At 39.1% G+C, this 17,963-nt stretch overlaps 1 protein-coding gene across 1 annotated transcript; it reads right to left on the reverse strand.

The window, feature by feature from the left end:
- Positions 1 to 3,795: 3,795 nt before the first annotated feature.
- rdh10 (retinol dehydrogenase 10 (all-trans)) lies at positions 3,796 to 17,204 on the reverse strand. Its single transcript, XM_015395043.1, has 6 exons — positions 16,611 to 17,204; positions 15,744 to 15,979; positions 6,750 to 6,848; positions 5,732 to 5,877; positions 4,637 to 4,768; positions 3,796 to 4,553 (listed from the first exon to the last, which is right to left on the reverse strand). The coding sequence occupies exons 1-6, from the start codon at positions 16,894 to 16,896 to the stop codon at positions 4,430 to 4,432; spliced, it is 1,023 nt and encodes a 340-aa protein (XP_015250529.1). The 5' UTR covers positions 16,897 to 17,204; the 3' UTR covers positions 3,796 to 4,429.
- Between the last annotated feature and the right edge of the window lie 759 nt (positions 17,205 to 17,963).

A 17,963-nucleotide genomic window follows, 5' to 3' on the forward strand; every position in this document is an offset into this window, starting at 1 on the left:
TGAGTAATGTTTTTGGGGGGTTACTTATATATTTCACTCACTACATTTCAAAGTCAAATATTGTACTTTCTACTACACCACATTTAGCAGAAGCTGCTTCAATTGCAATTTCAACATGGCAGATAGCAGCCCTTTAGACTAAACTAGGGCTCTGTTTTAGAGATTTGCATGACAACCTGCAAATGTGATAAATTCAGGGCAGATATTATTTGTTGTTTATACATTTTATTAAGGCGTTAGTGGTTGTCATGCAGCAAGTTGTTCTGTAGGATGAGGAGTTGTTTCTTTGTGGTAATGCATTCAACATTAAACCTCTATTTCATAATGAAACTTAGAGGAGAATCAAGACACTCCTGTTATGTTTTTGCTTTGTTTTTAAATCAGAAATAATAATCAAAATTGCTGTTCTTCATTTTTTGGGGCCTTTTGATGCTGAAGTTCTTTATAGGTGGTGTAGAAATTGCAGGTAGTTCTATGCATCAATATGATGCTCATACAATAATATATAAGGGGGTTTCTGAAAGCTAAAAAGTTTATTTTTTATTTTTTGGCAAAGTGATGTGTTTGTCTTGATGCCAAAAAAAGAGCTGAACAGATTTTAGTTTCACCAGTGGAGCAGTACGGCTATCGCCATGGTGTTCTGCTTGATTTATGCATATAAATAGCTTTATTATCATTCATGCAGGGAGTATTACAGATTACCGTATATGGACACTGCAATGTAAGTAGAACAGAAGGGGAAAAACAGGGGGAAAAAAAGGATAAAACATGAAAGAAAGACGAGATAAAAGGGAGATAACGATTAAAAAAAAAGATAACTTCTGTCTGCTTTATCACCTGCAAAGAGATGTAAAGGAACAGCACAACCAACGGACATGGTAAAGGATATACAACAAAGTAACACCTAGATACTATTGCTTAAGTATAAGTAGTATTATTTAATCTGAAATGTATACTGTGGTACCTGAAGATAAGAATATGGGCTTTCTGTATGGAAGTGAATCTCTAAGTACCTGGAACCAAGCACCTGTAGTTGTTTGTGAGAGTGCACTTATGCATGTAAAGTTTATCCAAAGGAGAAATGCTTAATAGTTGTTGTGAAGAGCCGAAGAGGCCCCCCACAGAGCACTGAGGCCAGCACCGGGAGACCCAAACCCCCAGACGCCCAAAGGGACCCCAGGAGCAAAGGTGACAAGAAGGGGCCAACCCAGGAAATCCGACCCTAATCCAAGGGAGGAGGAGAGACGGCCCTGAGGAAGTTAAAAGGTTCTTTAAAATTACACAGAAATGTGCTGATATTAGAAGATTTTATTAGTACTATTGAATACTTAAGTATTTTCAAAAGTGAGTACTTCAATATTTTAACTTCCACAGATGATTGACCAAGTAACTTTTACTTGTAGTTGAGTAAGATTTGACTATTACTATCAATACTTTTACCTAAAGGTACAGTGGAGGATGTTTTTGCAGGTGGATCATCAAAATTAATGGTCCTCCTAATTGTCAATCATTCTGGTGATATCTTAAGGCCATCCTATGTGCTCGTCCCCATTTTTACTTACCGGTGGTGAGTCTGACATAGTGGAAAAATTGCAAATGTTCTTTTGGAAAGTAAGCTTGTATGAGTGATGCAAACAGCAACTTTTTAACAGAGCGTGCACGAGGAGAAATGGACGTATGCACACTCTCACACACGTTTAATAGGCATTCCCTCAATGAAGCTGGTACTGGGTTTTTTTTTAAAGTGGAGAGGGCGGGTCTTTTCAAACATTCGCAAAAAATCCTCCACTATACCTTTAAGTACTACTTAGGAGTAATCCTTCCACCACTGATGAGAACATAAAGGGTAATCTAATAGCTTTTAGGTTTATTTTTTTTATGTGTAAACTAAAATAAAAAGAGAACAACAAAAAAATGTCCACTTTAAGTTGTTTGTAAAAATATAGAATAGAATCTGAGAGTTTAGATAAAACTATGCCAAGTAGTTCATAGTTTTTCTGGTGAAAGCTTTATTTCATCCAGGCTCAACAAAATTAGACAACAGATTGGAGAAACCATGTTCAGTCCATGCTAGGGTCCAACCAGCCACATCCTTTCCTTTGTAAACATAAGTTAACCAGATACTGATGGCAGCTTACCGCAGAATCGCTGCTGTTATAAATGAAATCGTAGAATAAAAAAACGTGCTACAATAGCTGCAGCTATAACCCTCTAAAGCCAACACCCATATCTAAATGCTGTCTGACTCAGTGGGTGGTACAATGTGGGAGAACAGTGACACTGATACCAGTCATAAGAGAAGTTGCAGATAGAAGAAAAGGGCTGGGAGGGAGTTGGTGTGACAATGAAAACTGCTCCATCGCGGTTTCAGTCATTTGGAGGATCCCGTTTCTTGTTTCTCTCTCTGCGAGAATAACCAACAGAGGTGTCATAGACACCTTACCTGCTGCTGAGTAACATTTTTGTTTCAGCTCCATAATGACAAATCGCACTAAAAGAAATGGATGTATATTAAGAATGCTTTTTTCTAAAGATTTCTTTACAAGCAACACAACACACTGATAATAATCTAAATCACTTTATTAATTTAAGTTAGGTAGAGACACTAAACATTGGAACCACATTTGCTCTGCTATGGAGCTTTTTTTTTTTCTTAGAACATAAAAAAAAAAAACGGCTTATGTTATACTGTCAAATAAAATAAACAGGCAAAAAGGAAGAGGTAGAGAATTTAGGCTCATCACTGTGACTGAGGGAATGATGCCTGTTGGAATGTATTGTATTTAACATTCAGAACAAAAAAATATATTTAAAGTATATAAAATATTTATACATCAAATGTGGTGGGAATGCCCATCTGGGCAAAGGTTAACAACATTTAAACATACAGTTCACTTTAACTGGTCAAAACAATGTCAATTTATACATTTTTTATTCAACTGGAATTATTATTTTAGTAATATTGTTCAAAATATAAATTTACAATATGAACAACATCTAGAAAAATGGACACGAATGAGTAGAAAAAAAATCATGAAGGCCTGCTCTCTGGATTTCTGTTCAAACGATACATTCTGCTTTCAGCCGCATGCCGATTCCTCCCACAAGCGAATTTGTTGTCCACTTTCCAAATGAGAGATTCATCAAAGCAATGACCGCGTCAAAGGCTACATTTACACAGCAGCCTGAAGTTACCCAAATCCGATTTTTTTTTGCCCACATGCGACCTTTATCTGATCTTTTATTGGCTGTCTGAACAACACAGATCCGATCTTTTCCAATGCCACTTGCATATGTGGTCCTGAATCCGATACGAATCTGATATTTTTAAATGCAACTTGTGTCTAAACAGCCAGGTCGCATTCATCCGACCTGAACGTCATTAATACTCAACAAAGATCACAATTCTGCGTCTTTCTATGCAGAAGCAGAACGAAAAACGACAACCATGGACGACGATAATGTGGAGAGCAGTCTTTTTCTTAAACCATATTGAAAAGATTGAGTTTTTAAGGTTGAGAAAGGTCGGTAAATGCGCTCCAGCACGACTTGCTTGTGACATTATTGCGTCCTCTATTGCACACTTACGTTATAAGAATGCAGTTCACAGAGGAAATCACATACAAGTCACATATATTTGGAAATGTGAACAGCAACGCAAAAAAAAAGTCGGATTTCACGAAAAAAATCGGGATTGAGCATTAAGGTCTGCAGTGTGAACGTAGCCAAAAAAGGTCGTCAACAACTTGGCCACTGAGTCCCATTTGGAATGCATTTCAAAACTCAAACTGTGACTAAAATTATGTCTCTAAGCAAATAAAAAAAAAAAAAAAGGAAGAAACATGGTGATCGCTTGATTTTAAAAAATGGCACGCCATTATGAATCGCAGCAAAGAAGGTAAACTGGACTGGAAAAGAGCCTCTGCATGAGAAAATCTTGGCTTAGTTCGAAACATTGAGTTAAGTCTATACAAATATCACTGACAGTGGGGGGAGGGAAGCAAATCTGAATTTTCATTATAAAAATTAGAAATTACAGTGCATGTCTACAAAAATAAAATAAGTGAAAAAAAGATTACTGTTTTTTTTTTTTTACAGTAACATACTGTATATTTCCACAATGACACTAGATAAGGCTGGTGACTACATTATGTAAATAGTTAATTACTGGATACCTTTTTTGTATGATTTCAAAACTAGTGAAGGTATATAGATGTTGATTTCTAGGCAAAAAAAAATCAAATATATCCTTTGTGTAGTACGCAGCTTTTTTGTTCCAGAGGAACAATATGGTATATCTTTGCATTTGCTCAATGCAAGTGCACCAGTCTAGATTCAGTCTTTTTCTTCTTTTCACCCTCCCCCATCTTTTATCTTCAGTGGTTGTTTCCAAATGCTTGCAGGTATAAATGCTGTAAACGCTGGACCCCTAGATCCCGTTCTTTGCTTCATTGTTGTTCATCGCCTCCTTCCTCTGAGCTAGGAAGGGGTACATGCACTTATCGGCTCCGAGGAACCTGTACATGCACACGATGGCTTCGAAGGGCAGGATGCTGCAGAGATGGGACGAAGACGGGATTAAAAGAGGAGCTACCCAAAAGCGTTACACTGAGAGCTAATGGAGGAGGAATCCTACCTTTTCATAAAGTTAACCATGTAGATGATGCGAGGCGTGCAGACCATCGGCTGATCCGTAAGGATGGCTCTCATGGCTTGCTTCACACAGAACTCCGGCGACAGGGGAGGCAGAAAAGGCTCGATCTCCTTCCTGGTTCGAATAAGAAGTTTGATCATTAATATGCAAAGCCTTTATACATGTAAAAACTCCTTATGTTACGACTACAAGCTTTCTAAATTGTGTGAACAACCATTTTCAGATCAAATCCTCAATCAGAGAAGCCTCAGCCTTTTTGCTGAGGCTCTTCTAGCCATGCAGAACAGCGTTTTTGTCACTGCTGAAGAAAAGCGACCCAGCAGCACCATGCTGGTGGTGATGGTGTGTACAGAGGGGGGATTTGCAGTGGTTTTTTTACTCACTTTTGTCTCATCTGATCAGGACAGATTATTCCGAATGTCTTTAAATCTTTTGGCTTTTTTCAATAAAAGACAGAATTATGTAGGAATTACTTTTCCACCTGGGCTAATGGCTCTGTTTTTCTTGGGTACATTTGTGGATAAGTTTTGCTTCACTTTTGAGGTATTAAAATAACAGAGACTGAATCTGAATCCATTTAGTATGATTTTCCTTCTATTTCAAAATAATATGTTACTTATGTTGGTCTTTCACATGAAATCCTCACTAAGGCAAATGGAAATATGTAAAGTGTGTTTTGTGCTTGCGGAAGCTTTGCAATGTTTTTTTTTTTTTTATGTATTACCACTGATTAGGCCTTAAGAGTTGGTGGGAAGGGTGGGGTGGGGACAGGGGGGTTGACAGTAAGGCCACCTGCACACAATAACCCTAAACCAAAGTGAAGACCATAACAAGAGGCAGTTAGTGTGGAGGGATGGAGGTAGTGGTGTAGACCAGGTGCACCTGGGTAACAAAAGGCAGCCCTCCTTGTTTATACAAACTGTTGACTTATGAAACTGAAATCACTGTACCGTAATTCTACCAACAAACCATCAACATCTGCTTTGAAAGCTGTTTAAAAAAAACTCTTCGCAGGTGGAAGAAAAAAGAAAAACAGAGAAACCGAAGCAGTTAGACTGGCAGACTGTCGAGGCTCACCTTATCCTGCAACCTTTGAACATTCCCGTGTTGACTAGGTAAGGGCACACCAGGGTCATGTTGATGCCGTCCTTCTCCGAGGCTTTAATCTCATGGCTCAGGGACTCATGAAACCCGATGGCACCGAACTTGCTGGCACAGTAATCCTGAAAAGAATAAAACAAAAAGAGAGCAGAAAACATTATCAAACCTGCCCCAATGGGCTCAGGGGTTTCTCCTAGCTGGTAATGATACAGCCACAAAGAAAACCTGAGGGAACCTAACTGCTTTCCTAGGGTTTCATTAGCATTCTTCTCTAAGCCATTAGTATGCTGCTCTGCTGGGCAGCAAGGTTTTGATGTGGTTCGCTGTGGAAATAATCTTAAGTATAAAAAAAAAAAAAAGAAAAATGAAGCAGCCTCTTTAAACACACGTGTAACAATAAAGACAGGAAAAACATTGTTGTAGATTTCCAAAAAAATTACTTGCAGATCTGAATTCATGCAAACTTTCTACAAAGAATGCATTCTTCAAGAAACAGTTGCTAATAGAATAAATAAGAATACCCTAAATATTTGAGGGGGGTCCTGTTTTGCTCTCTCTGGTTGTGGAGATAAATACCCCCCCTTTAAATATTCTATCATGAAATAGAACAAAAAAAAAACTATAGGAAGGAAAAGCATATCAATTGGAAACAGTTGTGAGCTGAATATTGAATGAGGAGCAAGTTTTTCACAAAGCAGTGATGAAGATGTCTCTGTCCCTCAGGGAGCTGTCAGCTAATTCTGGCCCCAGGGCCAGTGCCCACTGAGGGGCCCCCCAAACCCCCGCTGCTACAGATAGAGGAATCTATACGAGACTACCGAATGCTCATCTGTGTTGCTTAATTTAACGGGTGGGGGAACAACCAGAGAAAGGGGGCCTAACCTCCTCGCTCTCAGCGTGCTAGCTGGCACGCCGTGCCATGGAGGAGAAAAGCACCGCTCGCGGATGGTGGGAACAACTCGGCTGTGTGTGTGTTTCTGTGTATGATACTAACCTCAACTCCAGCTGTGCTGAATAAACCGAGGGAGCTGGCAACAGTCACAATGTGACCGTGATTCAGCTCCAGCATCTTGGGGAGAAACGCCTTGGTGGTCTGGGGGAAGGACAGAGGAGACAGAAGGGCAAGGGGGGAAAAAAGAAGAAGGTTAGTTCACTTGTGCAGTTCGTCTGTGCCAATGCTCTTTGATCCTTCACCCCCCCCTTCAGTTTCTATCGCTTCTCCATGGAGATTCAGAAAGAAAAGTCAGAATGACAATTCATAACAGAGAGAGGGGGAGGTACAACATTTCAAGATTTAAAAACTTCTATCCCTTATAAATCCAATGTAAAAGAGAAGGAGGACGTTGTTAAAGGGAGTGATGGAAGCGTTTCAGCAAAGTCGCTTCTTTTCCCACACAGATCTGGTGCCTTTCGTTGAGCCTTGCACTAAAGACTTGGTGACAACACCAGTCGCAGGCCTCCACTCACTCATCACCTGTAGCAGTGCAGCCTCTTTTCTACCTACACGGCCTCATCGCCCCCACCAGAGCGACTGAAAAGTTCCTCAGATGAGCCAGTCCAGCTCAGAGATGAAAGGGTTTAAAAACCACAACGCCACGTGAGAGACAGACTAGTTCCACCGGCTGCTCTGATGAGGGTTAGACGCCTACGGTACAGCTGACTCTGCCTGTCTGCTCCTGACTTTAGAGCTCATCTGCACACAGCATGAGCCAATCAGCAGGTGTGACACATAATGGCAGTGACAGGAACTGACCAATCACTCTCCCACTGGGACGTCTGCAAAGACCCAGCAGGCCTTTTGTTGGTCGCTCAGCTAATAATTTAGGTGACATATGTGCTACGAAGGTGAAGAATACATGAAACCTTCAGGGATACAGAAAGTTACTGAGGTGATGAAGTAAAAACCGCGAGCATCTTGGCAACTCAACCTTCTGTTCTCAGCAGCAACATGTGCTATCCATACTGTAATGTTTTATATATAGAGAGGGAGACATGGTTCTTGGATTATTTACATGTCAAAATGATTTTCATACAAGCTTTTTTTTTTTTTGCGATTTATTTTTAAGTACAGAATTTTAATTTGACTTCACTCTTGATTTTTTTTTTTGACAGATGTCAGGCTTTAGATGCAGAAACTGCAAAAACAGGTTTGTAAAAAAAAAAGGAACTAAAGTAAAGAACTAGTCTGATAGGATGAAAAAAGACTGATTAAAGATAGAAAGGATTGAAAACAATGAATAAAAGAGCAAAGTAAGGAAGGAATGGTAGAATAAAAGAGGGCAGAAAAAATTAAGTTTCTTAATATATTATTAATATACAATAACAACGGTGCTGCTTATAAAATTTTAAACTAAAGGGATGTTTCATTCTGTTTCTTCCCTCACAAAGTTTTTTCAGGCAGCTTAAGAACCCTAAAAATATTTGAATTCTCTTTTTTTCTCCATGTCCAAAAAAATAGGTTGTTTTAGTATCTTTTGAAAATTATATAATTTTTTAATTACTTGTTTTTAAATAATGTGTGTTAAAATAAACTAAAGGCAAGGGTTTTATTATCTGAACTCCTTGCCAGATAAATTATCCATCCTTCTTCATAAACATTTACAGAAGGGGAGCACAGGGCCAGCGAGAGCTTGGTACCTGGTAGCACAGCCATGGAACCGCCAGAGCAGAGAGGAAAAAGGCTCATTAAAACTGCACACCGAGATTAGCTTTTGTGTTGTAGATGCCTTTCTGCTTGTTTAGTGAGGTTAAAACTAAACAGAGAGGCTGTTGTAAGAAACAGAAATGACTTCATTGTTGGAGTTCATTTTTAGTCAGGTATAACTGATCTGAAATGGATCCAGACATCTGCAGTTTTCCAGAACATAAATTTTAGGGTTGGTGCAATATTCAACTCATCAAGTGATGGGGCCCAAAGAGAGGTAGCAATGAGAATGCTAGGCCTGGGCAAATGCTGAGCGGAGTCTCTATGAGCCAGAATGGCAACAGAGGGAGAGAGTTGCGTGCAAATGAAGAATTACCTCAAGATATGCCCGTACCTGACTTGAGCCAAAATTTCCCACTCCCAAAGCAACTTCTTGACAGCAGAGAATGACTTGATCTGGCACAATTCTTTACAGTCCAAGCCAGTTATTGGATTTCAGCTGGACAGATTTGCTGAGTGGTCTTATAACCTGGAACTGATATAGGAAAGATTTTTCCCTCAAGCTGAGGATGACCCTGAGTGTGACCAACCATCCCATCTCTCTCCCACCCTGCCGGGATGTCCTGCTTCTCATGGCAGCTCTGGCATGTGGGTATGACCCCCACTGACCTCTCAGACACAAAATGTGTGAAGGCAACCAGAGTCTCGTGTCTTACATCAGAGCCGCCGTAATTGGGTCTCAACGCTCTCTTGTTCCGCTAAATTACCCGTTGACACAAGCGGGCCTCCTTGGCCCAAGTGGGGGTGCCCAGCCCGCTGCACCCCCTCCTAATTGGTGAGTGCCCCCCGGAGCATTTAAGCCACACAAAGCTTCTTGCAGCTGGGGTGTCAGGCTGCATTAGTGCTAGCGCCTGACCAACAGGAATATGAACGAAATTTTGGCCTTTGCTTTGGACCAGATGGCCATTTAATTGGGTTGACTTTTCCTTGGATGAGTGAATGAAGGAGAGGGAGCAAAAAACTTTCTGAGTACCGGAGTTTGACTGAATGAGGAAGCAGAATGGGCTGAGTTAATTTTAGTGATCATAATGCATGATTGATGAAGGCTGCTCCAGGTAGATGGACCAAGTTAACTAGCCAGCAATTGTTGCTTTTTCATAACTCTTACAGAAACAAGTTGTACAACCAGGAACCAATATATAGGAACAATTAAGTTCAGCACTGAGAACGCTCTGCTGAAAGTCCCAAATGACATTCTCATCGCCTCAGATAATGGCATTGTATCTGTACTTGTGCTTTTAGATGAAAATGCTGCATTTGATACCATCGGTCATAATATTTTTTCAGAAAGGCTTGAACATTCTGCAGGTATTACAGGAACAGCAATAGACTGTTTTAAACCTTATTTGTTTGACAGATTTTAGTTTGCTCAGTTTAATGATAAATGTTTCCTCAAGAACCAGGGTTACCTGGAGTACCACAGGGATCAGTGCTAGGACCAATTCTCTTTACTATGCTCCCAGCTGGTAGAATTATTAGACAGCATGGGATTCATTATCACTGTTATGCTGATGATACTTAGTTGTATTTGTCCATAAATCACCAACCCGCTATATAGATTTAAGACTACTAGAGTATTTGAAAACGAAGCTTATTAGTCAGTAACCTTATCTGCATTTTTTTAATAATCAAAAAATAAATAAAAACCTTGGTGCTATGTTTGATCAGGACCTTTCATTTAAATCAGATATCAAAGAGGTTTCTATAATGTCCTTCTTTCATCTCCATAGTATTGCAAGAATTAAATATAATATGTTGATCGAGGGGTGATAGTAAGAAACTAGTAAATGCATTTGTTATGTCAGGGTTGGACTATTGTAATTCTCTACTATCAGGAAGTCCACACGATGTAGCTAAAAACCTTCAGCTAATCCAGCTTTAATTTTCCAGATGAGAATTAAAAAGAGAAATCTCTCCTATCTTAGAATATCTTTATTGACTTCCTGTTAAATCCAGAATAGAATTTAAAATCCTCCTTCTCACTTATAAAGCCTTAAATGGTCAAACTCCCTCTTATATCAGAGATCTGATTGTTTCTTATGTTCCTAACAGAGCACTTCGCTCTCAATGTGCAGGTTTATTGGTGGTTCCTAGAATTTCTAAAAGTAGAATGGGAGGCAGATCTTTTAGTTATCTGTGGAACCAACTACCAGTTTTGGTCCGTGAGGCAGACACCCTGTCTACTTTTAAAGCTAGGATTAAAACTTTCCTTTTTGATAAAGCTTATAGTTAGATTGGTTCAGGTTATCCTCAGCTATCTCTATGCTACTATAGGCTTAAGCTGCTGGAAGACAGAGGGACCACTTTACATCTTTCTGATTCATTTGATCTGCCCTCTCTAATTCTGCAGTATTTATTAGTTCAACTGTTATGCACTATTTTTTTCATCATCATTATCATATGGTCTGCTCTGGTTTGGCTGTGACACCATCCTGGATTGAGGTATCAGCTGTGCTGCTGCCACCTTTGATTGTAGATGATAGATTTGGGCCTGTTTTCCAGTACTTTCTTCTACCCTATACAAGCGGCGCTATGTTTATATTGCTTTACCAGACTTATAGCTTTAATCAGAACCAGAATGCACTTTTTAATGCAGAGTATTGTAAATCCATAAATGGATTTCACAAAGTTTAGCTCTCAGCCCATTATTAATTTATTCATATAAATAACATAAGACAAAGCATTTCAAACTATTCTCTGCTGAGGACACTATAATTTACTGCTCTGCTCCTACTCTTTCAATGTGTTTGAATACATCCAACATGCCTGACAGAAGCTCATACAAAAACAGCTGTTACAGTAATTACTTTATTAAAAGCTGAGATAAGTTTTTACCAAGGTTGAAAGCTGAGGTGGGCATTACATAAGGGTTTTATGAAAATATGGTTACAAAAATATGTTTAATTTTAAATATCTAAGATTTCTTTAATTATTAATCTGTCATTAAAGTAGTTTATTATTATCTTGTAAAAGGGCTGAAGTTCTTATTAGCATTATCTCGTAGAAATACGTATTGCTTGCTGCTACTGAATATAGAAATAGATTGACTACAAATGCATTGGCTAACTCTGTTTTTAAACTGACTGATAATTGGGATTTTCCTACTTTCAGGAAAATTGAAATGGTGTTTCCAAGAGTCAGAACTTAACTGAAAGAAAACACAAAGAAAACATTTGGGTTCAGCCTTTAATGCCAGGAACAAATGTCAATCTGAATGTGTCCAGCTATTTTTACAACCAACAGATAAATATAAAGCCCTGGTAAAAAAAAATCTAAGTCTGGTCTAGAGGTTTGTAACTACTTTTTTGTGTCAGTTACAATTTTTTTTTTATCCTTTTTTGTCAGTGAATTGGAGACCTGTGATGTTATTTTAAAAACAGGGCTTAAATAAAGGAGGTGATGATGAGATCAACCAAAAGGAGTAATTTCTAAGGTTTAAATCGTAATGTAAATGCTTCACTGCACCTTTAAACCCACTGTTTCATCAGAAACATCCAACTATTTAATATATATGATCTTTCCCATGATTAGTTATTGAGCTATAAATTAAATATTAAGTCCTTTTGCAAAGTAAAGAAAAGAGGCAGAATGTTTTTTGGTTCTCACTTGAATGACTTAGAGCCATTCCACATTTTCTAGTATCATCAGAAATTTCATTAAAGAGAAAGATTGATGGGGCATGAACAGGTACATAGGAAGGGGAGGAGTGATAAGCATTCTCATGAAGGAGTACAGGTGCATTAGGCCGGAGGAGGGGCCCTTATAAAACTAGTCAAGTAGGACCATTCTGCCTGGCTGCCTCTTTTCTATGTCTAAAGACGGAACGCTGCCTGCGGAACTTGGCTCCTGTCGCCTGGCATCTTGTCAAGCTGATCCACAGACAAGAAACCAATTGTCAGATAAAGTGGGTCAGCAGCAGCTTACCATTACCCTCTTGCCTAGCTTATGCATGGGATGGCACTGCGTTCTTTTCCCGCCATGTCATGCATTAGCACAAGAGAACAAGGATCTCCGTGGCGGGGAAGGAGAAACAAATGTTAATCATTTACCAAACCACCTGTTCGATAACCGGCTCAAGATGCTGAGGCTGATTTGCTTTCATGTCATTCCACAACATAGCTGTGAATCTTCAAACAGAAACGGCTCTGATGTCCCTCGCAAAATGACTGTGCATCCCATATGCCAACATGACTCAGAAGTGGGAAACATCACAAACGTTCAGGTGGACTAATGAAAACATCAGAGCGAGTCATGCTCCCTCTTAGTAAAAAGAAAAATCTTAAGAGAAGAAAGCGACTGAATTATGATGTGTGTGTGTGGCAGAGCCAGATAAATGAAGCTGGCCTTGGTGACTCCCTTCCAGCTGCACCCACTGCCTCCAAATCCCTTGGGTTGGGAGGAGTCAGAGAGGCCCCATGGAAGGAGGAGAGATGGAGTGTGGGGTCTGGGTTCGGCTGCTTTGGCAGACAACCACACTACGATTACCCTGCGTTTCCTGCTGCAGTCTCAGTCATTGCCTCACTCCCGATGCAGAGTCCAAAACTTGTACAAATCAGAAACTGTTGTTACAACTGACTTTTTTCTTCTTTCGTTATGCTGATAAAATATGAGGAAAACTTTCTTTTTTTTTTTTACTTTTTTGAAACAGTATCAGACCTCTGAGAGAAACCAGTTTAGCTTTTTTTGTTTATGCTTATAGATGTTCTGCAAGGATGACTTTCCATACTGCTATCGGTTTTATAGGAATTAAAAGCCTTAATTAAGGATGGTCCTGTATGATCATTTAATAAAATGCTCCAAATCACGAGTCTTTTAATATCTTCTCCCTGCTCCTGATAGAAGTCTGTTCTGAAAAATGCGTTATTTCTTATTTCTGTGCCTGATTGTTGGAAGATAATTTCTATGAATACCTCCTAATGGTGCTATAATATTCTAAAAGCAGTCCACCATTGTACTTAAACACAACCTTCTTAATTATCAGTGTAATTTGTATTCTAGCATTAGATGGTCTGCTTTGTGTTTTGGGACTAAGTATAGGCTGTTGACTCTAGCAATCAGCTTAAAAAAAACAAAAAAAACAGCTGCATCTGGGAATACATATGAATTCAATTGTTTTTAAACAACCCCGAAAAGATTGTAAATGCTCAAACATCTGGATGTAAGTATGTTATTTCCAAAGAACTGACTATATTATGGTATTCTAAGCTAATCTCAAATTGTTGCAGGTGCTCTTGTAAACTGGGCTTTAAATAGGGGGAATAAGTATGTATATATATATATATATATATATATATAGGACAAAAAGGTACCACCTGCATGCAGTGAGCAACAGTGTTTGTGAGAGGATAGTGGTCAGGTCTCTGTTAGTCTAAGCTCTATTCATCTAGCTTGTGTCGTTAATGAACCACATCCTCCATTCTGGCTGTCGCCATTCATTAAATCCTTCTTTCATCTACCTCCTCTCCTCCTCCCTCCTCCCTCGCTCGTCTCCACCCCACCTCTAAAGAAACCACACTCTCCATAGAATACTGGAGATACACAAACACAGCTTTCTATTAAGAATCCCCAAATCTGCCACCCAACCACTGGATAGTGACTCCAAATCCTGGATGTAAAAGAACACGAGGAGAGCCAGCAGAGAGGAGAACGAATGAAGAAACAATTAGGAAGGAAATACGCAACATGTTTGACAACACAAAAGATTTTCATGCCCAATTATGGAGCTTCAAATCAGTGAGGTTTCATGGCATCACTGAGGATATATCTCCATTTAAAAGCAACCTGCAGCCACAGAAAAGAAAAACCAGTGGTTTTTAAACATAATGTGACAATTACTACAACAAGGCTACTACTAGGTGTGAGGACCATTACTATGCAGGAAAAAAAAAACTGGAAAACAGATTAAATAAATATATAGAGCGACATTTAATTATGCACAGGCATGACAGCTGCTGAACAGAGCCCACTGCTAAGTGATAAAATACATTTTCATTCCAGTGTCCCATCTTTCAGCGTCTTTCACAGAGCCTAAGGACGCATCTTTTTTTTTTTTATCACAGTGAGAGAATGCAACTACAGAAGGTCAAACGTGCCATAATTCATTTTAATTGTTTAATTTGATGCATAATTAAATCATTATATGTGAAAAAAATCAAATAATTATTTTCTAAAATTCTTGAAATGGTTACTAACTATTACTAAACTGTCTCATTAAATACATCTTAAAGTCTGATTGGATAAATATACAATCATTCATTTTGAGACTAATCATCTATGATGGTGGTCAGATTGTCCGGTGGCACCTGTGTACGGCAGCCTCATTTCTGTCAGTGTGTCCCAGGGCAGCTGTGGCTACAATGTAGCGTGCCACCATCAGTGTTTGACTGTATGAATCACTGAATGTTTGTAAATCCCTCTGGATTCCTCCCAATTCAAAAGATGCTATATGACATTTACCTTTTACTTATCCATAACATTCCATTGACTGGCACTCCATAAAAGTGTATAGAATATGATAAATTCATAATTACATTTTTACTTAAAAATATGGGGAAAAAAATATTAAAAAACATACATATATGAACATATATATGTATATGTGTATATTTATAGTAGTATAGTAGTAGAATATATATAGTAGTGTTTTATATATATTTGTATATCTGACATCAAGAAATGATTATTGTATTTACATATTTACTCTGGCACTTTTGACCCTCCATATGGCACACTATATTTATTTTCCCCTACACTACAGCTCATATTTATTTCAACTAAATATTTAAGTGCAAAACATGTTCCTTTGGAGATAAGAAGGCAGAGGAAGAACCCTGGGAGAGGAGCCAAAAGAAAATATGATACAGATCCCCATAAAATCACCACCTACCACTAAAAAGTGCTGCACTGAAATGAGGCTTTCACAGAGCCCTATCTCACCACACAAGGATAAAGGAAGGGTTTCCATACCACAATATCAGCAGAGAACAGGGGAAGTTTCATTAAAGAAAAACCTTGTGACTTTCCTGTGGCAGACCTTTAGCTGAGGAGTGAACATCAAAGATGCCTATTTTTGGTCACATACTTTCACTTTCCCTCTCAGTGAGGGATTCAGAAACATCTTTGTATTTTGACTGGGAGATCAGGAGGTGGGATAAGATATGAAGGAGGCGTGGGAGGTGGAGTGGAAAATAATGGCATCACATTGCTTGTGAAAATGCTACTTTTTCACATGCTTCAATATAGTACAACCACAAAGCAAAGAAAGAAGAAGTTGAATAAACGTACCCAGAAGTGTGCGTGACAGTTGACCACCATGGTGCGCTCAATCAGCTCATCAGGGCACTCCAGCAGGTGGTGGCCTGAAACCACGCCGGCATTGTTGATCAGTATGTCCACCTCGCCGACCTCTCGCCGCACCTTCTCCGCAGTGGAATACACACTCTCACGCTTTCCCACATCACACACATAGGTGTAGACCTGAGGCTTAAAAGCAGGGACCTCCTCCACTCCTCCAACAGGCCCTGAAGAAGGAAGAATAGAATCTAGATGAGTGGGGCTGTCAGAGTCAACTGTGTGAAAGGAAAAAGACCAAAGTTTTCTTGTTTTCACATGCAACCTGTTGAAAAATATCACTTAGAAATACACTTTTTTTCTTTTATATCAAACAAATGCTGCAGATCTTTAATCTTTCTAAGATTTTTATTTGACCTCCCCCCTAAACTGTTTCAAATAATTTAGGATTTTACAGAATTACAGGTTTTCAGCATGTTATAAATAAATAAATAAAAATAGATTAGGATTAAGACTTTGATATCAAGGCTTTTTTCAGATATTTATCTTTTTTTATTTTAAAACACTTGGAATCCTCACATAGGGTACAAATAAAAAACTGTATCATAAAACTGTAGCCATCAGAATATGTGATTTCCTGTTATTGATCATGCTGTTGGATTATCAGTGCCAATCATTGAAAAATTGGCTGATTCCGATCAATCTGCTCAATCAGTGCAACTCTGGATAAAGCTGCTGCACAAATAAGATAATTTAATAGAATAATATTAATTTTCATGCTTTGTGCTTTCAAACAAAGCAGGTTGGTGTGTGTTTTTTTCCTAGACAGAGTGAGATCTAAAGTCCTCCAGGCTGACTTACCGTCTGTGGCGGCGGGAGTCTCCGTTTCTCGGTATATCTCTCGCACCATCTCCGCTGTTTCCTCGTTGCTCTGGCTGTTTATGTCCCACAGGACGAGGACTGCGCGTCTCCGGGCGAACTCCTTGGCAAACAGCCGCCCGAGGCCGCTGCCGGCCCCGGTGATCACGCACACCTGTCCCGCCACGCTCTTCTCCTTGGGTTGCACGACCCACCTGGCCCCGGCTGTCACAAACGACCAAAGCACCTTTAAAATAACCACGAAGAACTCCGCGATGATCATCATCATCTTTCTAGCGATTTTAGATAAGACGCGCAAAATAAAAAAAATAAAAAAAATAATCTGTAGTTCCTTATTTATTTGTTTCTTTTCTAAATAGATGTCCAACCTGTTAACAGCAGAGGGGTGAGCTTTCCCCGACAGAACTTGGATCAAAGCAGTGAGGAGCGCGCGCGAGCACTGAGATCAAAGGATCAGTTAAAAGGACCGACTGGCTGTTTTAGCGCTGATCTGCGGTGACTAAGGAGCAGCTTCTATGCTTTCTGTCTGCTACTCTCTCTGCTGCTGCTGCTGCTGCTGCTGCTCCACATCTCATGTCATTCAGATCCGCATCTCACTCGCTATTTATTCAGTCCTCCCATCCAACGCTAGACCCAATAGGAGTGGGCGCCTGACAGACTGAAGTGCCAGCTCCCTGCTCTGCACTCAGTAGGTGATGTAAGGCAAATATTTTTACAATAATCTGTTGCAGATCTGTTTGAATCCCCCCCAACACTTAAAAAGGAAATGATAGGCCTATTTCCCTTGATATAGAAAAAATAAGTTAGCACCTAATGCAATTTGTGTCAAAATTGACATTGTTGTTCTGTTAAATAAATGATCCAAATGTAATTGGTCATTATTTAGATACATTTTTCTAACCTGGTTTGTCCCCCATTAAAATAAATAAATAAAAAGTAAGAGTGTTATAAATCTATTCCTACAAGTTTGTAATTAGGTTTCCACCCTTTAAATGTTATGTTCATTTTATTTTCATTTTAAACAAGCCCATTTTTGTTTGTAAATGTGATGATCATCAATGGTTAAATTGTATGAGATTAACAAATCCTGTCTAAACAACTGAAATTTGTTTGTTACTTGTTGGTTAGGTTTTTCTCATTTTCTTAACTGTTATTTGTATACACTTTTCTAAAGTGCACATTCTGCTATAACCTTTTGCTTGTATAACACCACAATTTCCCCATTGTGGGACAATAAATGGATTTTCTTTTCTATCCTATTCTATATTGGTTGAAGTATGACTGAATACAGCAGGTCAAAGTTTTAATATGTAATAACTTGCGGTCCATGAGTTG

This window comes from Cyprinodon variegatus, unplaced genomic scaffold (assembly GCF_000732505.1).
Source record: "Cyprinodon variegatus isolate N-32 unplaced genomic scaffold, C_variegatus-1.0 Scaffold721, whole genome shotgun sequence".
Taxonomy (NCBI): domain Eukaryota; kingdom Metazoa; phylum Chordata; class Actinopteri; order Cyprinodontiformes; family Cyprinodontidae; genus Cyprinodon; species Cyprinodon variegatus.

Bases quoted from the DNA above. Each gene is read 5' to 3' on its own strand.
- rdh10 (XM_015395043.1), bottom strand. From the start codon at position 16,896: ATGATGATGATCATCGCGGAGTTCTTCGTGGTTATTTTAAAGGTGCTT. The intron at 6,849-15,743 runs GTACGTTTATTC...TCCTTCCCCCAG, and splicing joins ACTGTCACGCACACTTCTGG to ACCACCAAGGCGTTTCTCCC. The intron at 5,878-6,749 runs GTTAGTATCATA...TATTCTTTTCAG, and splicing joins TCAGCACAGCTGGAGTTGAG to GATTACTGTGCCAGCAAGTT.